Source organism: Stegostoma tigrinum, chromosome 15, assembly GCF_030684315.1.
Source record: "Stegostoma tigrinum isolate sSteTig4 chromosome 15, sSteTig4.hap1, whole genome shotgun sequence".
Lineage (NCBI taxonomy): Eukaryota > Metazoa > Chordata > Chondrichthyes > Orectolobiformes > Stegostomatidae > Stegostoma > Stegostoma tigrinum.
The window spans coordinates 49,333,512-49,361,421 of record NC_081368.1 but is presented as its reverse complement, the minus strand read 5'-3'; the positions used below and the strand labels follow the sequence as shown (position 1 = coordinate 49,361,421).

At 41.5% G+C, this 27,910-nt stretch overlaps 1 protein-coding gene across 1 annotated transcript; it reads right to left on the bottom strand.

Moving 5' to 3' along the window:
* Positions 1–48: 48 nt before the first annotated feature.
* tmlhe (trimethyllysine hydroxylase, epsilon) lies at positions 49–27,910 on the bottom strand. Its single transcript, XM_048544973.2, has 8 exons — positions 27,727–27,910; positions 17,434–17,614; positions 16,089–16,265; positions 15,612–15,888; positions 7,349–7,468; positions 6,568–6,804; positions 3,288–3,426; positions 49–1,416 (listed from the first exon to the last, which is right to left on the bottom strand). Exons 2-8 carry the CDS (start codon positions 17,612–17,614, stop codon positions 1,285–1,287), a joined length of 1,263 nt encoding a protein of 420 aa, XP_048400930.1. The 5' UTR covers positions 27,727–27,910; the 3' UTR covers positions 49–1,284.

Here is a 27,910-nt window from a genome sequence, read left to right as displayed (position 1 = left end):
GTTACAGCCTGCCAAAAATGAAAATAATCTATTTATTCCTGTACTTTGTCTGTTAAACAATCTTCAAATCATTGCCAAAATATTACTCAATCCCCTAGGCCCCATTTGTAGTAAAGATGTGATATATTTTATTGTACGCTTTCTGAAAGTTTAGAAGATTAACATTCTGTAGTTCCCTGAACATACATTATTGCAACCTCAAAAAGTTTACAATATTTCTGATAAAACTGTTTAATTTCATAAGTTTACATCCACTCTACCCAAACATATGATAGAACATTGCTAGTAATGGATCCTAGCATTTTCCCGACTATGGTGTCAAACTAATTGACCTATTCAATTTTCTGTTTCTCCTCCCTTTTGAATAGCTGTGTTTACAACCGAGATTTAGAATCCTCACAACTTCCTTATATCACATTTAAAAACTGTGTCTCAGAAAAAAGTTTCCTCATTGCCAGAAATGTATGGGTGGAGCTTTATTTAGGTATTAATTCAAAACATTCTAATATCCAGAAATGATCTGTATAAAGCATGGAACATAAATATTATTCAGAGGTTGCATGACACAGGTTTATAGTCCAACAGGTTTATTTGAATCTCTACCTGATGGAGCAGCACTGCAAAAGCTAAAGACTTCAATAAACTTTCAAATAAACCTGTTGAGACTATAACCTGGTGTCATGTGACTTCTGACTTTGTTCACCCCAGTCCAACATCAACACTTCCACATCGTGAATGTTACTATGCTTTTACTAGGCTTTGCATAAAACATTATCCATAATAGTGCAGTTGTTAACAGTCATATAAAGTGATTATGGGAGGAAAAGCCCAGTTACATATTAGCAAGCAACTGCCAAGTTCAAATTTAAGCACTATAAACTATAAATACTCTTAAACTAAACAATATTGAATGTAGAGAGCATGCTTTTGATCTTGTTGTTCAAGTTGACCACTCTAGTCTTTCACAAATGGTTCTGATCACAATTTCTTTGGCAACTGTATACAATGAATTTCACTTTACATAATTGGAATAATAAACTTCATTAATCCATTAGGAGGAGGGTGGGTCAAAATGAAAAAAGCAGTAGTTGAAAGATAATAATAATAAAGATTTAAAACTAACATTATGGTTCAGCTGGGCAAACTAAATATAATTTGTAAAACTGTCTGATTCAATGAATATATAGTTCATGATCTTTTAAGTTTCTCTAGAAATCTAAAATTCAGATACATGTCAAAACTCTGAAGTCAACAAATTGTATAAGAAGTTCAGAAATTTGTTTTTCAAATCTCGATCCCAAGGAATCTTGCGGTGTTCAGTACATCATCTCTCATCAGGTAACAGCCACACAGACGACGGTATCCAGTAAATGCATCACGTCCATGAAGGACTCTCCAATTATCAACAAATAAAACCTATAGTAGATGCAAGCATTCATTTAAAATGTTACAATTTTAGTACATATGTATCAATTTTTACTTCCCAGTGAGAAACAACAACTACAAAACAATAAGACCATAAGACATATATGAGTTGAAGTAAGGCCATTCGGCCCATCAAGTCCACTCCGCCATTTAATCATGGCTGACGGGCATTTCAACTCCACTTACCTGCACTCTCCCCGCAGCCCTTAATTCCTTGTGAGATCAAGGATTTATCAATCTCTGCCTTTGATGAATAGCATTGTTCTTTCATCACAAACAATTATTTCAAAGACTGACGTAGAGAAGCATTCAAAATCCAAAAACAATTTTGGTATATAGCTCATTGGTACTCTACTTATGAAAGTCCTTTAACTCTCTTTGCCTCAAATAGATCACTGTGAAAATGTACAAAGTAACACCTGAGACTCACCTGCTCTTAGGACAACTAGATATCACATCCAACAGGCAGTGACTGAGATAAGTGGCTGTTCAAATGTAAAACACCATCTTAAGCAGCTCTACATAATTTACAATTGTAAACGGGTTGAGCTTTTCAAAACTTCAACCATTAAAATCACTAAATGAACCTTTACATGCAGATGAAAGTTTGACTTTTTCCTTAAAAATGCTCTTAATGTAGGTTGTGAAAGTACAAACTTTAACATAAACAAAAGGCAGATGGGTAAGAAACATCTAGCAAAAAATTACAAGAGCAGCAGGAATAACAGTTTGCTTGCTACAACGTTTATAACACTTCTGCTCAACCAGAGCATTTACAGAATAGTAAACTTAACTTAAAAACTTCACAACTGCACAAGTTGGAATCAACATTCATCATGGATTAGGCATAAAATGTTATACACAATATGCTATATCTTGTGTCCACAAAGCTCTTTGTTGGACATGCCTCTTCTAGAGATGAATGACTTGGCAGTGAAATGAGGTACGTCCAGAAGAATTTCCATATATCAGAAATAATTCCACGTAGGTATGTTACACATCTCCATACATATATAATTCTAATCTGAACTGTGCAGAATTTGTCAAAGTTTAGAGTCAATAGATGGTGACGTTACGTTCAATAAGTGGATTGAACATACTTATACAGGTGATGTGTAAATAATTGTTCTGATATGTAGCTGAGTGAGATGTGAAATAATTTATAACTTAAAATGTTTTCATCCACAACAGAATGGATGACTACTGTTAGCTGCATGAAAGCTGTCATGTTCTGTGATCACTTAAACCATCATGAATCTATAGTCGCCTGCCATTTCAATAAACTACTGTGTTCCTGTGCCAACACTTTGGTCTCAGATTTGCTGTTCTGTTCTGAAGAAATGTTAATCCTGTTTTCTCTCCAAAGATGCTGCTGAGTTTCTTCAGCAATGTCTGATTGTTTATTACAGATCCAAGATTCAGTCACTTGCTCAAATTGTAGTCCGTTACTACAGTTCCAGGTGGGTAAGTGGATCTTGCACTAAAACTAACTCTCTCAGTCCCTTTGGAAAGTACTTGGTTTTTCAAAGTATCAATTTGTCTCGCAAAAGGAAGCAATTCTACCAATTCAAGCAAATGAATACAGTGGCTTAATTGACATATGGTACCTGCTAGCCATTTGATATGAAACTGCAATGTTTAAGGGCTCTTGTGGCACACGGTAATGTCCCTGTCTCTGAACCAGAAGGCCTGGTTCAGATGATTGATATCACATATGTAATAACATCCCCAGAGTATGTTTATGTAAAATATCTACAGTCAGCAGTATTCAAAAGGCATTTTTTGCCCTGTAACTGCAGCATAGATAAATCATATTTACCACCCACTCAACACCCAAACCGCAGGATGATTTACCTCCTTACCTTTCCAGGTTTGAGTTTCACCCAGATTTCATTTTCTGGTTTTCTGAGTTCTGTCGTAAGGGCTCGATGTGCAACATACCATTGATGAACAACATCATGAGGCACTGTGCTTATAACGGTTCGGTCATAATTGTTATACCTGTTGACAAAGCAAAACGTTAGAAAGATGGTGCTGATGAGATTTGAAACAAAGGAGCTCAAATCACGCTAACAAAAGGAGCTGTTCCTAGAAGAGAAATCACGGGGTGATTTGGTTCAAGTTTCAAGTTACAAATAGAGGTGGGGACATGCAAAGTAGAAAACAGACTATTCCCAGTAGTTGAGGAGTCTAAAAGGGAACCAAAAGTAAATTGAAGTGTTGCAATAAGAGGAGTCTCATGATTAAAAGCAAGACATCTGGAGTTATGCAGGTAAACCTTTTGTTGCAAGAGTATCTTACTGGAAGTTAATACTTTACAGGATGTATTAACATTGAAGGCAAAGCTAAAGTCCTGGGGGCAAGAAATACAACTTTCTGCTTGTGGAGAACAAGGAGCAACATTGTTTTAGAGATACTAAGCTCATTATATGCTGAAATTTCTTGAAAACTAAAAGCAGATTCTCTCAATTATCTTGAGAAAATACACAGGGCATAGCACTAAGCCACTTTGTTTAAGAAGTTTCAACAGAAAGGAAGAGGAAGAGAAAGAGATCACAGAATTGTTAAGGCAGTGAGGTAGTGTCTGTGATAATAAAATGTGAGGCTGGATGAACACAGCAGGCCAAGCAGCATCTCAGGAGCACAACTGGTTCTCCAAATGCGCATCTCCATGCCACTCTCTTCCTTTCCTCACGTAACTTGAACATTATTCCTTTTCAAATATGTCTATTTCCCTTCAAAGGCCTTAACTAAACATGTCTTAAGAGTCTGGCATTGCATTCGAGACTCGAACCAGCTTCTTCCCTGTTATTAGTCTGATGAATGGACTGTCTGACTCCAAATAATGTTGATCTTGTTAATGTTGTTCTTGCCTAGAGTAAATTCTACAGGGCATAACCTGAATGCCTCACTCTGTCCAAGTTTTTTTTCACCCTATGATCTGCTTGTACTGCTCACAAACAAAGCTTTTCACTGTACTTGGTACATGATTTGATTTATTGTTACAATCAACCAACCAGTCATTGAAAGACAAAAAGATTTTGCTCATATTTTACTCACTACATTAAATTTGAGCCATTTGATTCTTTCAGGAGTGGGAACATTTTCTAGTCATCTTTGTTCAGATCTCATAACTTTGAATACTTCCAGGAGATCATCTCTCAGTCTTTTCTTGAAGGCCTTTTCCAATCTATCTTCATCACTGAAATAATTCTCAAACCTCTTCTGCATCCCACCCAATGCATCCACATCTTTTGTAAAAATGTGGCACCTGAATCAGGATGCAATTCTCCAGATGAAGGTGAACGAATACCTTGTGTAAATTTAACATAACCACTTTGTACTCTATCCCCCCCATTAACACTTACAGTACTGTTTTATTAACTGCACTCTCAAACAGTAACATATGCACATATACATAAGCTCCAACTGCTCCTGTACTCCTTTTGAGTTCCACCATTGTCCCTCATCATGTCTCTCCTACCAAAACATGTCACCTCCTGCTTGTCTGCATTGAACTTTACCTGCTACCTCTCCATTCACTTCACCAACCTGCCTATGTTGTCATGAAGTTCGACATTACCTTCCTCACAGTTGACAGTGCTTTCAAGGTTTTTCTCGTCTGTAAATTTTGAAACTGCACCCAACATACCAAGGTGTAGATCATTAACATGTATCAGTAAAAGCAAGGATCCTAACACTGATGCCTGGGGAAACACACCACAAATCTTCAACCCAACCAACGAATCAACACACTCTGTCACCCCCACTAAGAAACATCTATTAAACATTACTGTTTCTTGTCATTTAGCCAATTTTGGATCCATGATGCCACTGTCCCTTTTTATTTCATAAAATTTAAAAAAATGCAATTCACCTTAAAAGATATTCTAAAGTTCCTGTTTCAACCATTTCTTAGACTAGTTTACAGTAATCATTGAAGCCTCCTCTACATTGGGGAAACGAAGCGGAGGCCTGGGGACCACTTTGCAGAACACCTACGCTCAGTTTGCACTAAAGAACTGCACCTCCCAGTCACGAACCACTTCAACTGCCCCTCCCTTTCCGCAGACATGTCCATCCTAGGCCTCCTGCAGTGCCACAATGATGTTACCCAAAGGTGGCAGGAACAGCAACTCATTCTGCTTGGGAACCCTGCAGCCCAATGGTATCAATGTCGACTTCACAAGCTTCAAAATCCGGCCCCCTCCCCCCTCCCTCTACCGCATCCCAAACCCAGCTCAGCTCGTCCCTGCCTCCCTAACCTGTTCTTCCTCCCACCTATCCTCTCCTCAAGCCCCACCCCCATCTCCTACCTACTAACCTCATCCCGCACCCCCCTTGACCTATTCATCCTCCCTACCTCCCCACCTACACTCACCTTTACTGGCTCCATCCCCGCCTTTGACCAGTTCATCTCTTCTCCATATATCTTCTCTATCCATCTTTTAACCACCTCCTCCTCTCTCCTTATTTATTTCAGAAACCCCTTCCCCCATTTCTGTAGACGGGTCTAGGCCCAAAACGTCAGCTTTCCCGCTCGGCCTGTGTTCATCCAGCTCTACACCTTGTTATCTTAGTAGGAATTGCAGAAGCTGGAGAATCTATCATTGAAGGATTACCGTATTTATTCTGGAAGCATCGATGCAAACTTTATATACAGAGAGGGGTAAAAGGTGCAAAGGAAAATTAAACAACTTCCTTGTTGGATTTTACTGCCATCTGTTGAAGGGACTCTGTGGTGATGCAAAATAATCTGTTGCCTCTTAGAGTCAGAGATGTACAGCATAGAAACAGACCCTGTGGATCAACTTGTCCATGTCGACCAGATATCCTAGATAAATCAAGTCCCATTTGCCAGCATCTTACTCATGTCCCTCTAAACCCTTCCTATTCATATACCCATCCAGATGCCTTTTAAATGCTGTGATTGTACCAGTCTCGACCACTTCCTCTGGCAGCTCATTCCATGTAGACCTCACCCTCTGCGTGGAAAAAAAATTGCACTTTAGGTCCCTTTTAAATCCTTGCCTCTCACCTGAAGTTGTGCTGTCTAGTTTTTGATTCCCCCACACCAGGGAAAAGACCTTGTCTATTTCCCCTTTCGATGGCCCTCATGATTTTATAAACCTCTAAGCTCACCTCATTAGGTATAATTCATTATTCCAAGGATAAACATTCAGAACTGGTCCAATTCCAATCATGTGATTGTGGCATCCTCCTACATTCTCTATGTATTCATGTTTTATTGGTACTTTGGTAAGCACTTCAAAGTTATGTGGATTTTCTTTTCGTACATTTTCGGCAGCATGAAACCCATCCTGCAACAGTGTTCTTCCACCAGTTCCGTCGTGCCTCAAACAATGGAACAGTTGAACTCTATTAAAATGGATAGACAAATAGCCAGAAGTCAGCTGTATGGAAGACATGAACAACAAGTTTATTTAGGATCCCATTAATGAAAACAGAGTCAAATACACAAAAATTTGGTTTCTCGATCATGATACAAACATAGATTTCCCATCCCGTGACATTCCCTAATTTCAACTTGAATAAGGCATTTCTGTAGTGGGCTTCAAAATTCACAGGCTCCAGCTGACCTTCACCGCCTTATGCAAAGACTATTATTCAATTAATTTAATGAATATACATTTTAGAATTTCACTTTAAATTTCATATCAACAGAGTGACTCTTCAGCCCCTTTGAGAAAAAAAAAGAGATGGTTGTGACATAATATCTCAGAAAATGTACCTCAGATTTTTTTCTCCCCTGCCCTTTTTAAAAGGAAAGGTAGTCATACAAATGATCTGGTGATCCGCAATGTCGGAGTCAATGGAAAGACAAATCATGTGCCTGAATAGGTGACAAGAAATGAAACAGAAAAACATCTTGTAATTCTACACTAATAAGAAATACACATACCCACAAGGTTCCTGAAAATAAGTAGTGTCTATATGGCGATCCAGAGCCACCTTTGTGTACGCCGTGTCACCACGAGAAAAATCCGAAGTAAAATCCCACATTCGGCCAAAAATAGACTCCCTTCAGAAACAAGAGAAAGGAGGGCAATCAATAACCACGTTAAAATACTTTTAGGATTTTAGAATATGTATCTATTCAGTCCCTATTCAGTAACTGAAATTACAAGTTGCTTGCTTTTTGAAGTAAGAATTCTAATAACATAAACAAGCACCTTCTCCACAAACCAACCAATTTTCCAGCCAGAAATTTTGACCATATCTCTTTCTCTGTAGAAAGATAAGAAGTCGATAGCTCAATTCAAGAGTAACAGCAGCGCTGACTAGATGTTTAACAATCACCAAGATGAAGTTGCTGTTTCAAATCAATATCTTCATTTAATTCAAATAATTCGACAATTATGACCTTGTAATCCAACTTCAATTTTGAAATAAATTGTTAGTTTGATTTTCACGTCAGTTTTAATATTCAAATATATCATAACAATGCACAAAGGATTGCTGATACAAGAACCTTCAAACCATCAATAAATGTAGCAAACCTGCTCCCAGTACTCAACCACTCCCAACATTGCTATGTAAACTACAGAAACCAGTGAATTAACCATGTTCCTGGAATGGAGGAAGTAACAAAACCTGATGATACAAGAGTAAAGTATCATGACATACACATTGATTATGGACCTTTTATTCAACCATTAGGGTGTGTAACAGACTGGTTCAAGTAAAATGGTGGCGGAGCATTGCTTCCGAGTCCAGGGCCCATCCACTCTTCGTCTTTTTCTTTTAATTCCTCGTTTTTGTTTTATTTTTCCTCTTTTTATTCTACCATCTCTTATTGAAAAGTTCAGGAATTCACAGTGACAGCATCGGCGGTGGCAAGTTGGATCAGCATAGACTTGTGGCAATGGTGTCAGAGGGGGTTTGGGTGCATCAAGGAGGCAATCCTACTACCGATTCATGCCTGCTGTAATGGAGGTGAGTTTGGGTTCCCAGCAGTATCTGCATCCAACACAGATTCACGGATGCAGCAGTCAAGTTGAGTTTGGCCCAGCACAGGACACTGTGCTATCAGCTGTGGCTGCATCAGCGAGGTAGGTCCAAAACGGACTCACAACAGCAACGAAGTCGAGTTTGGGCTGGTACGGCACCTGGCGATGGCACCTACATCGAGGGCTCAGTGATAAGGGTGTTGGTGGAGGCGAGATAGCACTAAGGAGTTGCAACTTTTGTTCCAGTGGTGCTGGAGTAACAAAGGGGCATGGTGGGGCACTTAAGATGAGTTGTAAAGTTAACACTTTCTTTATTCTTCTGCCTTTCATATTCTATGTTTCGGTTCATTTTTCTGTGTTTTAAGATGACACAAGATTGGCAACACTATACAACACTTTTCACTATTTCTGTAACAAAATACATGTGACAATAAATCAATCACTGCACTTTATGGAGATGTTCATGATCACAATTATGATGTACATAATGTAAAAGCATTAGTTATCACATTAAAATTATCTACGGTTTGGATTGTAAGTGGAACTGTAAATAACTGCACAAAGTCATACAGCTACAAAGATTTACAGCATGGAAACAGACTCTTTAGTTAAACTTGTCCATGCCGACCAGGTATCCCAAGTAAATCTAGTCCCATTTGCCAGCATTTGTCTCATATCGCTTGAAACCCTTCTTAGTCGTATATCCATCCACATGCCTTTCAAATGTTGTAATTGTACCTGCCTCCACCACATCCTCTGGTAGCTCATTCCATACACCCACCATCCTCTGCATGAAAATGTTGCCCTTTTAAATCTTTACCTTCTCACCTTTAACCTATGCCCTCTAGTTTTGGGCTCACTCACCCCGGAAGAAAGATCTTGTCTATTTACCCTATCCATGCCCCTCCTGATTTTATAAACCTCTATAAAGATCATCCCTCAGCTGGCAACGCACCAAGGAAAGTAGCCCAAGTGTGTTCAGCCTCAGCCCTCAATCTGGCAACATCCTTGTAAGTCTTTTCTGAACCTTTTCAAGTTTCATAACATCCTTCCTATAGCAGGGACAGCAGAATTGAGAATTGCAAGCAATATTCCAACAGTGGCCTAACCAATGTCCTTTACAGCCGTCACATGATCTCTCAACTCTTATACTCAATGTATTGACCAATAAAGGCCTTCTTCTCTATCCTGTCTACCTGCGACTCTACTTTCAAGGAACTATGAACCTGAACTCCAAAGTCTTTGTTCAGCAACCCTTCCCATGACCTTACCATTAAGTGTATAAGTTCTGCCCTCATTTGCCTTTCCAAAAGTATCTATATTGTACTTATTTGTATATTCAGTCGTATTCTAATTAGTACAAAGAACAGATTAATTTGGTATAAATCACATTTCATTTTAATATGGAAGGCTCTAAAAGGTACAGATGTATAAACTGAATAACAGTGTTCTCCGGAAACACTACAGCATAGCAATACAGAAAACACATTGATCTCCTGAATGGATTATGCATAATCTAGTTTGAATTTTAATGGTTGAGATTTTTAAAAAAGACTATTCACTTCTAACCACCCCAGAGTTAAAACATCAAGACAATGTTTGGCTTTCCAGCAACAGAGTGGTGGATGGTAACTTTTCAGCTACTGGTATCAGACTTTTCATCTGATTCGGACTGCTTGTATTGGTCTACAGTCCAAACGATGATTAATCCTACTCTTGTAAATTGGGAGTCATAGTCTTCCCAAATGAACATTAACAGTGCAAAATGGCTATAGAGAAAGCAAATAGTGTTTTAGTTGCATATTGTCTAACTCCTGTGTAACTATTGCACTAACCTCTCAACTGACCAATCCCCTCCTTATTACATCTCACTCAAATTCTGGGGCAAGATATCCCCACTTCCCATTTCCCCCCCCCGCCCGCCAACTCTAGAAATCCTTCCCATAATCCTGGACACATTTCTTATCAACCCTAAACAAGCCATCAATCACTGCCACACTACCTCTGCCCATCTGGCACCCTAACCTCATACTTACCTTACATACTTAGGTCTTTCACAGGAGATGTCAAAGTGGCTGCTTGCCATGATAGACAATACAATATTAGAAAATGGCATTGACTGCCAAGAGCCTTTCCCTGGCTAATCTGCATTGAAGGACCTGTCAGGTTTAAAATACAGCTTCACATTTCCGCAGGACTGCTGATCAGAATATCCTGTCAGAAATGTAGAGCTATAGTAATGTTTAAAAAAAGAAAGGAGTGGAAAAATCCAGTCCATAATTTTATTGAAATGCATAAAATCCTAAAAGTGCATTTGTACAAGTCTTTGAAGGTGACAGGTCAAGCTGGAAAAGGCTTTTAAAGCAAATAGGATTTTGATTCTTATTAATAGAGATACACAGTTGCAATGCAAAGAAGTTATGGTAGCCCACATAAGACAGAGGAAATAGATTTATAGTAATCGGCAAAAGACCCTTAAGGTCTGTCTGAGTAATGTGGACAATTCAAGCATTACAGTTTTATAGATTCCACAACATATTTGAGGAATCTACCATAAGAGGCAAAGATAACTTATGGTAGACTTTCAGCTCTCTCATTTTGCTGAGAAGAATTGCATAGTCTTATTCCACCCACAAACTGGACCATAGGACTTCTCTGAAAAGGTTCCCCAGATTCTATGACCTCCACCTAAGCTCTCTGTTAAGGAAATGGCACTGGGTGTAACAGTTTAAAAAAAATCACTCCTGTAAGGAATGAAGTGGCCTTTGTAAAAGACACTGGGTACAACAGTAAAAAACAAGTCACTCCTGCAAGTAACAGAGTAGCCTTTGATTAAGAGTTCATGATCTGTTACACATGTTGATATAACACTTTTTAAAAAGATTATTTGAATCATGCATCTTTGGAACAATAGGCCTTTGATCCACTGACACCTGTCCCAATCACTGCATATTTGGTGGAATCAATTGCATGAGATGAGGTTTCCTCTTATGGGGAAGAATAGAGCTAGGGGACACAGTTTAAGAACAAGAGCTTTCCCTTTGAAGACAAAAAAATGACAAGAATTTTGCTCTGAGGATCATTAACCTATGAAATTTGCTTCATCAAAACAGTGGAGGTTAATCATTGATTTATTCAAATCAGAGTTAGATAAACTTTTAATAGATAATGGAGTCAAGGATTATTGATGGATGGTCGGAGTCAGACTGGAAAATGCGTAGAGATTGCAACTTATTGAGAGATCAATCATACTTTAAGTCGAATAGCAGAACAGGAGTAGGCTGTGTTGCTCTGAGAAGGCTAAGGAGGCCAAGGAAATGGCACAAAAAATTTTATTAGTGTGGTATTAGGGATATGCATGTTTATTTCCTTGGACACCAGAGAAGGGAGCTTTCGTTCTTGGTTACAGAATGTAGGACATAGGAGAGATTTAACAGGTAGTATTCAAATTTACAAAAGGACTTTGATAAAATAAATTGGAAACTGTTTTCAGTGGCAGAAGAGACATGAACCAGAGAATGCAGACTTACAATAACTGTTGGAAAAAGTGGCAATTTTTAACATTAGAAAAGAATAGGCTGAACAACCTCCTTTTGTGATGTCATTCTATAATTCCAAACAGTAATTCCCAACTGTAATTGCGAGGATTTATTTGACCAAATTTTGTCTATTCCAACAGATTGTCAGTGTATATTAATGTCCTGATAATTTCTTTCAGGTGTCTCCCTCAACCCCATCACTCCTTAAACTCAGTTTAGATTGTATACTTAAAACACACAAAGCATCTACCACAGATTACAATCCAGAATTTTAAATTTGTTTACCCATGAAATTATTGCAATAAGATCTTGTCGCATTAATAATTGGCTGTAAGTTTAATTAATTTCATATATTTGCAGGGGTGACAAAAAACAATGCTGTCTGCTGTGTTAGAAAATGTTATTTGTTTGGATAGTGTGGTGACAGAAGAAGAAATCCAGTTACCAGAAAAGTTTGAAACTGACGTGGTGGTGGTACTGGATAAGCTGTCAGTAATTAAAATTGCTAACACTAAATGAGATGCATCCAAGGATACTGAAAGAGGATAGAGTACACAGGCATTGAATCTTTGAATCTTCCCTAGATTCAGGGGTGATACCAGAGAACTTGTGAATTGCAAACACTGTACCCTTGTTTTAAAAGGTGTTATAAGGATAAGCCCAACAATTACAGATTAATTATTCAGGATAGGAATAATAGTCACATGGTAGAATATGGGTGAATTCAGAACAGCAGCATAGATTTATTAAAGGAAAATTGTGCCTCACTACCTTGCTGGAGTTTCTTTGAAGTGCCAGAAAGTAATGAGGAGGGAAATGTTGTTGATCTGGTATACATGGACTTCCAATAGACCTTTGATACATTTCTGTTATACAGAAATAAGAAAAGTAATAATTCGTGGAATAAAAGGAACAGTAGCAATGTAAATCCAAAATTGGCTCAGGGATATGGGCAATTGTTCATGGTTATTTTCTCAGGCTGGAGGAAGATTTCTAGTGGACTACCCAGGATCAGGATTGGAACACTTGTCTTTTCTAATGTATTGTATGTTTATTATGTATAAATAACTGGCCCAATTCACCAAGATCTGGATTAATTCCAAATGTTTGCAGCCGATACAGGTTGCAAAGTTCTGAAGGTATGTGAGGAGGACAGTATTGGTAGAGTAGGCAATGCATAGTAGCTGAAGTCTCATGCAAAGTGAGGGATAATACACTTTGGATGAAGGAAACTACGATTCCAAAGGCGTATGCAGATCCAGCGAGTTCTGTGTGGATATGTGCATAAGTTATCAACAGGTGGCAGGACAGGCAGAGATGTCGGTTATTACGACATGCAATATTCTAGGCTTCATAAATAGGGGCACCTATTGCAAAAGCAGGGAGATTATGCTGACCTTATGGGCAATACTAGTTAGACCTCAGTTAAAAGATTGAGGTTCCCAGAACTGTACACTTTAGGAAGAATGTGAATACGTTGACAGTACAAAAAAAGGTTTTTGAGAATGGTACCAAACGTGAAAAACTTTATTAACGATAAATGGGAGAAGTTCAGACAGCAAGTTTTCAAAATCAAAGGTCTAGATAAAGTATTAAGGAGAAACTGTTCTGGAGTATAAGATTGAGAACCAAAGAACACAGATATAAAGCTCTTCACAAAAGAAACATATGAGACAACAGAAAAGAAAAAATCCGGAGAATAGCTATGGTCAAGAATGCACAGCTTACAGGTATGTTGGAAGCCGATACAATCCAGGCATTCAAGGCATTAGATGATTGTCAAGGCTGCCCATGACTCAGTGGCACAAAATGGCTGACAAGTGCCCCAGCAAGCTCTGTAGAAGATGGCTGACAGTAGTTACTGCAAGTGGGAAAATACTTACTTAAATGTAGTCTCAGAAAGTAGAACAATAGTAGGTCTGAATTATATGAGATACAATGTGCAGCTGCAATTGCTTACATAGATAAGAACATTTTCATGCTGATTAGCTGTTTGTCTTAAATTATTTAATTAATCTTTATACTATTAGGATTAGGTTTTAGTTGAGATTTTTCACATAATCAGAGATATAGATTACAAAGTAACTATAGATTCACATATTAAAAAAAAATCACCAAAAGCATTAGAGGAAAGATTCAAACCAGGTTCAGACAGCAAAAGTGCCCCCCCCGCCCCCTTTAATCATTACAGAGAGGAATCAGAGGGGCGAAGCAAGAACTGCAGTTGCTGGAGCTGGAGGAACACAGCAGGTGAGGCAGCAAAGGAACGGGAAAGTTGACATTTCAGGTCAAAACCCTTCTGATGAATTGGCGATTAAACACAGCAGCAAGCACATTGCTGATATAGAATTGTGTGTCAAAGATCCAATCACAGTTGGATAACCCAATGCTATTGACCAGTAATACACAGGGGGAGAGGGATGTATGCTGCAGTTTCAGGGAGAGACAAAGAAAATATATAAAGTGAGATTCTGCTTGTACTAGGATAGAGTGCATTCGATACTGCATTGTGTGAAGTATCTCAAGTGCCTCTCCTTGCACGGTACCAGTGACAGTTTGAATGAACTGCCACGTGCCTGAACTCTGCTGTCTTTTGAAACTTATGTCCCATGTGGGTTGCTCCTACAGTGATTGTTTAAATGAAAACAATAAGCATGTTTATAGGAAAAAAGGTAAGGACACCAAGCCACATCTGATGGGTCAAATGGCCTATTTATGCACTGTTAGAGATCAGTGATTTTGTGATAGCCAGTTTTTGAATGCTGGATAAATGCAAGAAAGCTTGGTCAAAATTGTTTAAGTCAGTTACATCAGAACTCACAAATCAAAGAGCAAGAATTATTGAGTTTCCGAGATGGTGAGGAAGAGGTATCAATACTTAGGATCGTAGTGGCCACTCTGAATATCTCTTCAGGATACACAGTATCTGTAGGTATCTTGGAAGAAAGGTCAAAGTCTGGATTTAAAGCTTTCTGAGGAAGGCAGAGAAAGAATATGCCAGGCATAGTGGGCAATTAGCAACCAGCAGTATTTCTGAGTTGAAGTCAGAAAGCAAAACTGCAGTGAGGCTCATGTTCAAGCCTGTATGTTCACAATTATGAAGTATTGAAGGATCAGCTAGCCAAGAGCTAGTGGAATGGTCCCAAGAAATTTCGTACGTCAGAGAAACCAGGAACATGGAGGAGAAACAAAGCAAATCCCTGAGAAGTGTGGCATTCCTTGGTTTGGTCACAGGAAAAGGTGAGGGAACATCTCAAGATTCTGCAAGTTAGCACAAATTTCACCTGGAGATACAAGTAGAAAAGCGAGTGTTCCATTGAAATTTTGGGTCATGAAGGACAAGTGTTCATAAAATAGAGTCTTACAGCAGTGGTACTTACTTTGTTTAACTTCTGTATAGTAACTCTTTATAGGTTAAAATATTAAATCTTATGGTGCAATTCTGTTGATACCCACAAGTTTGAAGTTCTTTTTAAAAGATTACTGGTCCTAACTGAAATCTTAACAGCTGATACAAGTTTAAAAATTGTAGACAACTTATTTTCCTCCGTATTCAGTATATCAAAATAGACCTACGATTGCTTTTCGACACACTTAAAAAAAGTTGATTGTTCAGAATTTAAAACTTTAAATCCTACATCCGAAGAAATTCCTACCATCTGTAAGAAAATCTCACCTGATCAAGCCAACACGTAAAGCTACAGCCTCTGTTGCCTCAACACTCACAGGAACTTCATCAACAAAAGCAATGCCATAAAGCAAGAAGATTTCCAAAAATTTTTTCAGTTCCTCATCTGACTCCATCACAGAATTGTATGTAACATAAGGCATTTGGGCTTCATTATAAACGGAAGCATTCCAGAGGATACGACGTTGCACTGTCTGTTTCTGGCCTTCGAAAGAATATTTTGCCAACCATGACAAGGCGTATTTGGTCATGTGATTATCTGGCCCTGTTAAACAAGGAAGAAACTCAAATGGTTACAGCAAACTAAAAAACATTCATATTAGATATGCTCAAAAGAACGTGTGTTGCAAGCTAGCATCAAAAATACATTACAATTTAAATTCAATTAGCTCAAAGATCTCTCTCAGTTCAGAGAGAGATATAAAAGACAATACACATTACGTAACAAAAGAAGAAATAACTTACAGGTTATGTAGATTGTATCATTGTCAGAACGTATCTTTGCTGGTTTAATAGCCAAATCCACCTGAGCTGTGTCCAAGCTCCGCTGATTAGTCTTTGGGTTGTAACACGACGCAGAGCGACAATGATCTCGCAGCCAAACGTAATTTAATCGCATCACCATGTCAGAAAATTTCAATTCTATAGTAGTAATAAGATTTTAATTCTTCAATCTTAACTGACTTGATAAGGCATGCATTTAGATAGCTTCAGATATCAGTGGAATAAATACAGGAGTATTAATCCGAATATAAACATGGATCATGGAGCAATGGAAATTTTAAAAACCCATTTACCAAGGACCATTGCTTTTAAAAGCTATAACTGACACTAACCCCAACAACTGAAATGTGAATGAAATACCACAAATTTTGCCAGCACATATGAACTGGTTTGATTTTTAAATTAAATATCACCCTTCACAAATCAAAGCTTTTATTCTTATTCATGCATTCGTAGAAGGAAAAAATAGAATCTTGCACAGTTTTGGAGCCATTTATTTGATTCTCTGCAGTCAAAAGGGACAATATGCATAAAGTTTCACAGAATCACAATTTTTTTGAAATTAAGAAATGGAACTTATGAATGTAGAATACTGCACAAATAAATAAATGGAAATTTTGTTTATTTATGGTGCTTTAGATTCAGGCAGATTAGTAATCAAGATGGTTATTTCAGACACTTAAAAACAAAAAGCACCATGCAGACTTTAAATCTACCTTAAACATTACTTCAGATACCCAGTATAGATTATCCGTGAGCTATTTACATGAAGAGAATCACCAAAGCCTGGTATCAATTCAAACGAGTAGAAATGATTCAAATTAAATATGGCAACATGAAAGGATGTAGTCAGAAGCTCTGACATTAAATAAAAATAGCAAGATTTTCTTGAAAGCTACTCGCTTTATTTTATTGTGGAGAAACTTTTTAAAAATAAAAGTTCATAAGACATTCAACTAAAAACAACTAAGATACCCCCAAAAACACTTTAATATTCCTGTTACTGCAGTTCCAAATGTCACCAAATTTACAACATCTTCAATTTCCAAACACTGCCAAACACTAAATTTTACTAAGCCAACTCTGTCAGTCATTCGTCAATAAAAAAGTGCTCAATTCAATTGAAAAGTTACAATCTAGGACCACCTTACCATCCGAACTGGAGAATGATATGTACATGAACAACATACAGGTGATACATATACAAAAGAAGTTGCAAAAGTGGAAAGTTGAAAGTAGGGGTTGCATTAAAACAGCACAACACAAATTGTCAGTCCAAATTTCAATTTGGAATATCTTGCCTTACCCAAGTGTTGATCATGCATCAACCAGGAACAGTTCAACGAATCTGGAGCACCATGTTTCCAACGTCTTACGGTTACTGCAGGTAGATGCTTCCTTATCCAACAATTCCACGGTTCCCGTCCTTGAATGTCAGGTCTGAACAGATGCTTTGCACTAATATGGAGAAAGCGGTACCAAGACATCTAAGAACACAAAAGATGATTTTCAGGAATGATATTCATGCCTCCCAAGTTATTGGTGGTAATTGTACATGGGTGCACATATTCTGAAACAAAATTCAGAACAGTTCTGAAGGATGGTCATTCAACCCGAAACATCAAACCTGATTTCTTTCCACAGATGCTGTTGGACCTGCTGAGATTTTCCAGCAATTTCTGATTTTGTTTCTGATTTCCAGTATCCACAGTTCTTTCAGGTTTTTGCCACACATTCTGAAGTTCTTTACAGCTTATGTGAAGTAACGCAGCTATATTCATGTGGACAGATGTGTCAAACAGCTCTGGCCGCTGTTGAAATCTCCATTAGAAGAACTAACTGTATTGGCAGCTTTGCTAATATTGAAATATCATTTGATTTCAACCAGTAGCAATAACAAGTGAACCTTGCACAGAGACTAAGCAAATAAGAGAGATTGTCACCTCCAGTTAGAAACACACAAGGCTTGCAAGATCATGACATCTGAGATCAGACTGGATCGCACAATTTCCAGCTCTTTACCCATAACTAGAAAACTATCAATCTCTGACCATACTCAAAGACTGACTTATTTTTAAATTGTGCCCCTTGGTTCTAGACTCCTCAACCAAGAGAAACTTCTTACTTGCATCTATCCTGTTTATTTCAAGTACTTTGCAAGTTTCAATAAGATTACCTCTCATTATTCAAAACTCTGGAGTTTGCCCAATCTCTCTTCATGGGACAGTCCTACTATCACAGGAACAAGTCTGTTCAATGCTCATAGCAATAAATATACACCCGAGATAAGAAGGCCAAAATTACATTAGACTGCACCGGGAGCACAACCAAGCTACTTTACAATTGAGATAACAAAGGTATAGAGCTGGATGAACACAGCAGGCCAAGCAGCATCAGGGGAGCAGGAAGGCTGACGTTTCAGGTCTAGGCCCAAAATGTCAGCTTTCCTGTTCCTAAAATGCTGCTGGGCCTGCTGCGTTCGTCCAGCTCTACACCTTGTTATCACGGATTCTCCAGCATCTGCAGTTCCTATTATCTCTGATACTACTTCACAATTGAAGCAAGACTTCACTACTCCTGTACTTAAATCATTTTTCAATAAAGGTTAACATTCATTACCCTTCTGAATAGTTGTTGCACCTGCATATTAACCTTCAGTGACTGGGACAAGGATGCTTAGGTCCCATTGTGCATCTACATTTTTAAGTTAAGTTATCTCCATTTAAGAAATACTCTACATACCTGTTCCTCCTACCAATGTGGATATCCTTACATGTTCCACATGATATTTCATCTATCACATTCCTGCCCATTCACTAAGCCTATCCAAAATCACCTATAGTTACTGTACATCTTCGTCATGACACTTAGCTTTTTATCATTTGCAAATTTGGAAATACTACATTTGGTCTACACAACTAAAATTATTAATATATATTGTGAAAAGTGGGGGCTCATGTCCTGATGCTGGAGGTAACCCACTAGTCACAGCCTGCCAACATGAGAATGATCCTTCTATTTCTGTTTTCTGTCTGTAGCTAATTGGTAACCTCTAAACTTGATTTAAAAACTTACTTCCCTTTTGATAATATTTCTTATTGAAATCCACGTAGTTACTTCTTTATAAAAGTGATAAGCTTTTCTAATATTAACAGTAGCTTTACATCAATCAATGCACTTAGTTTTCCAATGTCACTCTTGGACTTTTGGTGACTTTCAGCCTAGCTGTTAAATAGCTCTGGGTACAAGTATGCACCGTAGACCTGGCTGTCACTGCTTCTGAAAGTGGAGTGAAGGTCCAAGCTTTGCCGTTTCTTTACATTTGTTGCCAGTTAGAGATGTCGCCTGCATGTACAGTTGTCTCTTCTCAAGGAAGGTTCCCGATCCCTGGACTTTCTCTCGCGCTTTGGGTAACATCATTTTCAAAGATTCTTTCCTAATTCTCTAGCCAATTACTTTAAACCTAGCATCAGAGATAATGGGAACTGCAGATGCTGGAGAATCCAAGATAATAAAATGTGAGGCTGAATGAACACAGCAGGCCAAGCAGCATCTCAGGAGCACAAAAGCTGACGTTTCAGGCCTAGACCCTTCAGAGAGGGGGATGGGGTGAGGGTTCTGGAATAAATAGGGAGAGAGGGGGATGCAGGCCGAAGATGGAGAGAAAAGAAGATAGGTGGAGAGGAGAGTATAGGCGGGGAGGTGGGGAGGGGATAGGTCAGTCCAGGGAAGACGGACAGGTCAAGGAGGTGGGATGATGTTAGTAGGTAGATGGGGGTGCGGCTTGGGGTGGGAGGAAGGGATGGGTGAGAGGAAGAACAGGTTAGGGAGGCAGAGACAGGTTGGACTGGTTTTGGGATGCAGTGGGTGGAGGGGAAGAGCTGGGCTGGTTGTGTGGTGCAGTGGGGGGAGGGGGACGAACTGGGCTGGTTTAGGGATGCGGTGGGGGAAGGGGAGATTTTGAAACTGGTGAAGTCCACATTGATACCATTAGGCTGCAGGGTTCCCAGGCGGAATGAGTTGCTGTTCCTGCAACCTTCGGGTGGCATCATTGTGGCACTGCAGGAGGCCCATGATGGACATATCATCTAAAGAAGGGGAGGGGGGAGTGGAAATGGTTTGCGACTGGGAGGTGCAGTTGTTTGTTGCGAACTGAGCGGAGGTGTTCTGCAAAGCGGTCCCCAAGCCTCCGCTTGGTTTCCCCAATGTAAAGGAAGCCACACCGGGTACAGTGGATGCAGTATACCACATTAAGCAGAGGTTCACCTGCACATCTGCCAATGTGGAATGTCATCTTGGGGCCTGGGATAGGGGTGAGGGAGGTGGTGTGGGGGCAAGTGTAGCATTTCCTGCGGTTGCAGGGGAAGGTGCCGGGTGTGGTGGGGTTGGAGGGCAGTGTGGTGCGAACAAGGGAGTCACGGAGAGAGTGGTCTCTCCGGAAAGCAGACAGGGGTGGGGATGGAAAAGTGTCTTGGGTGGTGGCGTCGGATTGTAGATGGCGGAAGTGTCGGAGGATGATGCGTTGTATCCGGAGGTTGGTGGGGTGGTGTGTGAGAACGTGTCGGGGGCGGGGTGTGAGGGATGTGTTGCGGAAAATACGGGAGACGCGGACTCGATCACAGTGGGGGGAAAGTTGCGGTCCTTGAAGAACTTGGACATCTGGGATGTGCGGGAGTGGAACGTCTTGTCGTGGGGGCGGAGGCGGAGGAATTGGGAATAGGGGATGGAATTTCACCTTCCTGGACCTCTCAGTCTCCATCTCAGGCAACCAGCTTGTAACTGATGTCCATTTCAAGCCCAGTTACAAGCTGGTTGCCTGAGATGGAGACTGAGAGGTCCGGGAAGGTGAAATTCCATCCCCTATTCCCAATTCCTCCGCCTCCGCCGCATCTGCTCCCACGACAAGACGTTCCACTCCCGCACAGCCCAGATGTCCAAGTTCTTCAAGGACCGCAACTTTCCCCCCACTGTGATCGAGACCGCGTCTCCCGTATTTCCCGCAACACATCCCTCACACCCCGCCCCTGCCACAACCGCCAAAAGAGGATCCCCCTCGTTCTCACACACCACCCCACCAACCTCCGGATACAATGCATCATCCTCCGACACTTCCACCATCTACAATCCGACGCCACCACCCAAGACATTTTTCCATCCCCACCCCTGTCTGCTTTCCGGAGAGACCACTCTCTCCGTGACTCCCTTGTTCGCTCCACACTGCCCTCCAACCCCACCACACCCGGCACCTTCCCCTGCAAGCGCAGGAAATGCTACACTTGCCCCCACACCACCTCCCTCACCCCTATCCCAGGCCCCAAGATGACATTCCACATTGGCACATGTGCAGGTGAACCTCTGCTTAATGTGGTATACTGCATCCACTGTACCCGGTGTGGCTTCCTTTACATTGGGGAAACCAAGCAGAGGCTTGGGGACCGCTTTGCAGAACACCTCCGCTCAGTTCGCAACAAACAACTGCACCTCCCAGTCGCAAACCATTTCCACTCCCCCGTCCCCTTCTTTAGATGACATGTCCATCATGGGCCTCCTGCAGTGCCACAATGATGCCACCCGAAGGTTGCAGGAACAGCAACTCATATTCCGCCTGGGAACCCTGCAGCCTAATGGTATCAATGTGGACTTCACCAGTTTCAAAATCTCCCCTTCCCCCACCGCATCCCTAAACCAGCCCAGTTCGTCCCCCTCCTCCCACTGCACCACACAACCAGCCCAGCTCTTCCCCTCCACCCACTGCATCCCAAAACCAGTCCAACCTGTCTCTGCCTCCCTAACCTGTTCTTCCTCTCACCCATCCCTTCCTCCCACCCCAAGCCGCACCCCCATCTACCGACTAACGTCATCCCACCTCCTTGACCTGTCCGTCTTCCCTGGACTGACCAATCCCCTCCCCACCTATCTTCTTTTCTCTCCATCTTCTGTTCGCCTCCCCCTCTCTCCCTATTTATTCCAGTTCCCTCTCCCCATCCCCCTTTCTGATGAAGGGTCTAGGCCCGAAACGTCAGCTTTTGTGCTCCTGAGATGCTGCTTGGCCTGCTGTGTTCATCCAGCCTCACAGTTTATTATCTATTACTTTAAACCTATACCAACCACATAATTATTGATCTATCTTCTAAAAAAGGTACTAGATCCTTCCTATCCAGACACCTCAATTTTATCATTTGCAAGACTTCCCTCAAATCACCTTCATTTCAAAGCATGTATAGCAAGCCTGTGCACTCTTTCATCAACTATAGTTCTGTTGTTGGAAGGATCCTTCCCTCATTCATATCCTGTAGACATTCAACCGGAGTCATATCCTTCCTGTAATGCAGCGACCATAACTGTATCTAACACATTAGTTGTTTAACTTCTGTTATACAACATTCTACCATAGACTCCACTCATTTTGCTTGCTCAACAAAGCAAACTATCCTAATAGCCTGCTGAGCCACTATCTGGATTTCACTAGTTGAGTATTTTCAAAACCGATATGATAGATTTCTACATTTAAAACCGGGTGATACAAGAAAAGCATGGAAAAATGGTATTGAAGTGGAAAAGATAATCTACAATCTCACTGAGTAGCAGCACAGGCTTGATTAGCTGGATGGCTTACTCCTGCTCCTATTCCTTGTGCTCTGACCTATAAGCCCTGTTGTGTTCAGGGACTTTGGGATTAAAAAAAAAATCCCATTCAGGGGATATGCATGTAGCTGGCTGGGCCAGAAAGTGGTGGTGATTTGACTTCTTAAAATCACGACAATCCATTTGATGTAGCTACACTCTCACTGCCATTAGGAAAGGAGTTCCAGGATTTTGACCCAGCAACACCGAGGTGGCAACAAATGGTGAGTACTTTGGAGGTGAACTTGCAGATTGTGGTGGTCTCATGAATCTGTTGCCCTTGATATTTGACAGTACTATCTACGCAGTCTTGGTGAATTTCTACAGTACATCTTAGAGATAGTACAGACTCCTCCTGAAGTGTAAAGTGAATGTGCATGTAGTGCCAATCAAGTGAACAGCTTCAACCTGAATGGCATCACACCTTTTGGGTACTGGTGGAGCTGCACTCATCCAGGCAAATGTAGAGTAGAGCATTTCCATCACACTTCTGACATGTGCCTTCTGCATGGTGGACAAATTTCAGACAGTCAGGAGCAGAGTTACTGTTGCAGGATTTTTTTGTCTGCAACTTACACATGAACACAGTATTTATATGGCTAGTCAAATTCAGTTTCTAGTCCATGATAACCATCAATGTGGACAGAAGAGGATTCATTGATGTTAATGCCATTAATGTCAAAAGGACAATTATTGGAACCTTTCTTGAAGAGATGATCATTGCCTGGTACTTGTGTTACATTACTTGCCACTTATCAGCCCAAACCTGAATTCCATTCAGGTATGCTACATTAGAACACAAGCTTCATCAGCATCTGAAGAGTCATGAATGATGCTGAATGGTACATTATTATCAGTAACATCCCACTTCAAACCTAATGATGGAAGGAAAGTCATTGATTAAGCAGCTGAAGATGGTTGGGCCGACAACATTCCCCTGAAGACTAAGACTCATGGCATAGTAATGTCCCCACCCCTTGGCCAGGAGTTCTAGCTCCACTTGTTCAAGAGGTGTGTCATAACAACTCAAAAGGCTGATTCGAAAATAGCTAAGGGAACTATGCCATTCTACCCCAATTTCTCACTTGAACCTGCCAGGAGTTTTGTTTTGTCATGTGGGGGGACAAGTTGTTTAACATTCCTGAGAAGTACCATGCCTAATTTTACTGACTAAAAAGCACTATATTATGCAAATTGTTGCCTACTTCAGTAAGTGCAAAAGGAGAAATCATTAGACAGATAGCAGTTTGTCAATTTAAGAAAAAAAGTGAGTAATCAGGCTATTGAAGGTGGGCTTTGCTCTTGCTGCTTTGCTTCATTTGATGCAATTCCCTCAACTGCAATCAGTCAATTCAGCAGAGCCTCTTATCAAACCTCAAATATCTGCATGATTCACAATAATCATAGAAGGGAGGCAGAGGCAATTGTAACATTCAATACAATTATCAAAGTATTGTGACAGCTGGCCCAGAGGACAAGATTCAGTCTTTCCATTATTTGGTTAGTGTTGTGTTGATCGTTGAAGAACCATGAAATATGATAGTCAGCTAAGTGGGTATTACCAAGCAAATCAGTACGTAGAAAATGGTTCAGAGATAATGGGAACTGCAGATGCTGGAGAATCCGAGATAACAAAGTGTGGAGCTGGATGAACACAGCAGGCCAAGCAGCATCTTAGGAGCACAAAAGCTGATGTTTTGGGCCTAGACTCTTCAGTAAAAGGGGAAATAGGGAGAGGGTTCTGAAATAAATAGCGAGGGGGAAGGTGGACCGAAGATGGATAGAGGAGAGGATAGGTGGAGGAGTGTATAGGTGGGGAGGGGATAGGTCAGTCCAGGCAGGTCAGACAGGTCAAAGAGGTGGGATGAGGTTAGTAGGTAGGAAGTAGAGATGCGGCTTGAGGTGGGAGAAGGGGATAGGTGAGGCAAAGAATAGGTTAGGGAGGTGGGGAAGAGCTCGGCTGGCTTTGGGACACAGTTGGGGGGGCAGCAGGTAGATTTTGAATCTTGTGAAATCCACATTGATACCATTGGGCCGCAGGGTTCTCAAGTGAAATGAGTTGCTGTTACTGCAAACCTTGACCGCGGGTTGCCTACCCTCCCTCCACTGACCCCTTCACCTGCCTCCAACACAAGTCCTCCTCCTGGACACCACCCCCAGCCTTCCTACTCTCCCTTGACCTCTTCATCTCCAATGGCCTATCAATCACCTCAACCTCTCCACCTCTCTCACCCCTCCCCTGCAGACAGTGCAGCCCTCCGCTCCAACCCCAACCTCACTATCAAACCCACAGATAAGGGAGATACAGTTGTAGTATGGCACACTGACCCCAACATTGCTGAGATCAGACACCAACTCTCGACACCTCCTACCACCACCTGGATCATGACCCCACCCCCGAGTACCAAACCATCATCTCCCAAACCATTCACGACCTCATCACCTCAGGTGACCTCCTACCCACAGCCTCCAACCCTGCACCTCCCACTTTTATCTCCTTCCCAAATCCACAAACCTGCCTGCCCTGGTCGACTCTGTCTCTGCCTGCTCCTGCCCCACTGAATTCATCTCCACCTATCTGGACTCCATTTTCTCCCCCTTGGTCCAGAAACTCCCTACCTACATCCGTGACACCACCCACACCCTGCACCACCTCCAGAGCTTCCAATTCCCCGGTCCCCAATACTTCATTTTCACCATAGACATCCAGTCCCTATACACCGGCATTCCCATGCAGATGGCCTAAACCTTCAACAACTTCATTTGATTTCTCCCACTTCCTACAGACAAATGGGGTGGCCATGGGTACCCTCATGGGCCCCAAGCTATGCCTGCCTCTTTGTAGGTTATGTGGAACAGTCCCTCTTTTGCACCTACACTGGCCATAAACCCCACCTCTTCTTCCGTTATATTGAGGACTGTATCGACACCGCCTCATGCTCCCAAGAGGAGCATGAACAGTTCATCCACTTCAACACCTTCCACCCCAACTTTAAGTTTACCTGTATCATCTCCAACTCATCCCTCACCTTCCTGGACCTCTGTCTCCATCTCAGGCAACCACTTAGAAAGCGATGTCCATTTCAAGCCCACTGATTCCCACAGCTACATGGAATACTCCTCCTCCCACCTACCTTCCTGCAAAAATTCCATCCCCTATTCCCAACTCCTTCATCTGCTCCCAGGATGAGGCATTCCAATCCCGTACATCCCAGATGTCCTCCTTCAAGGACCGCAACTTCCCCACCCAGAGTGGGCGGGAGCACCTGCAACCGTGTCTCCTGCATCTCATCCCTCACACTCCACCCCACAATAACCAAAAGCAAATCCCCTAGTTCTCACATACCACACCACCAACCTCCAGACACAACGCATCATCCTCCGACGCTTCCACCATCTACAGTCTGACCCCACGAAAGACATTTTTCCATCCCCACCCCTTGTCTGCCTTCCGGAGAGACACGACTCTCTCCAGGACTTCCTTGTCCGCTCCACACGCCCCTCCAACCCCAAAACACCCAGCACTTTCCCCTGCAAGTGCTACACTTGCCCCCACACATCCTCCCTCATCCCTATCCCAGGCCCCAAGATGACCTTCTACATGAAGCAGATGTTCATTTGCACATCTACCAATGAGGTATACTGCATCCACTGTACCTGTTGTGGCTTCCTGTACATTGGGGAAACTAAGCAGAGGCTTGGGGAAACTAAGCAGAGGCTTGGGGAAACCGCTTTGCAAAACACCTATGCTCAGTTCACAAACAGCTGCACCTCCAAGTTGTGAGCCATTTCAACTCCCCCCCTCCCATTCCCTAGATAACATCCATCCCAGGCCTCCTGCAGTGCCATAACAATGCCACCCAAAGGTTGCAGGAACAGCAACTCATTCTGCTTGGAAACCCTGCAGCCCAATGGTATCAATGTGGACTTCACAAGCTTCAAAATCTCCCCTTCCCCCACTGCATCACAAAACCAGCCCAGCTCTTCCCCACCACACTAACCTGTTTCTCCTCTAAACCTATCCACACCTCCCACCTCAACCCACACCTCCACTTCCTACCTACTAACATCATCCCACCCCCTTGACCTGGCCATCCTCCCTGGACTGACCTATCCCCTCCCCACCTTCAGTCCACCTCCCCTTATCTATTTCAGAACCCACTCCCCATCCCCCTTTTCTGATGAAGGGTCTAGCCCCAAAACATCAGCTTTTGTGCTCCTAAGATGCTGCATAGCCTGCTGTGTTCGTCCAGCTCCACACTTTTATCTCGTAGAAAAGTGTTCATCTGTTAGATTCTGCAGTTACACATGCAGATTAAAACTGGTTTAAAAGTTAACAGAAATATCCACACCGTTGGTAAATCATTTTTGATTTAACTACAGGTCACATTTACCTTTATTTTGCACAAACCACGGTTAGATTTCAAGTAGCCCAGAATTTCCCCACACAAAACCCAAGTGTTTCCTAAAATTAGCTGCACTAATTTGCAGAGTCCTAAAATTTAACCACAGCAGCAACCAAAAAAAGCCAATATTATCCCTGGCACTTCTTCCACTGTGTGCGTTATTTCTGATTTGTTCCGTAGGTAAAACCTGAATAAGTACGCTGCAGTAATACATGCATAACTGATAGTTTGATGACTTCAAGCTTTTATTTTAATATTAACATCGCTGGGAAATCATTTGCAAAATGTTTTGAACATATTCAGTGAGTGAGCCCTCAACTTAAAGTTCACTCATGCTGAAGGTGGAAAGCCACTGAAAAATTGACCGAGGTGTGTTTGAGACTCTCCCTACCAAGACCAATTCGAGCCCCTCACAGAAGTATTTACAAGAACCAAAAAGAGGTGAAACTCCTGCACATTCCACCCCTGGTTCTCCAAGGCCTTCCTAAAGTTTCTCTAACCCGGGGAAACAAGACACCAGAGAGGCGGCATCCTATGGATCGATTCGGCGGCTTAACACCGGGTCTTACCGCTCCTCCTCGAGCCAATAACCAGGACCTCGCAGATACTTCAAAAAAAAAACTTTCCAAAACCAAAAACTGGGCACTTCCAGTCACGTCAGGACTAACAACAGTTGAAGAAACTCAGCTGGCAATCCAATTGCAGTCCATTCACCCGGTCTTTAAAAATACCAACTGCCTTCACTGCACATGC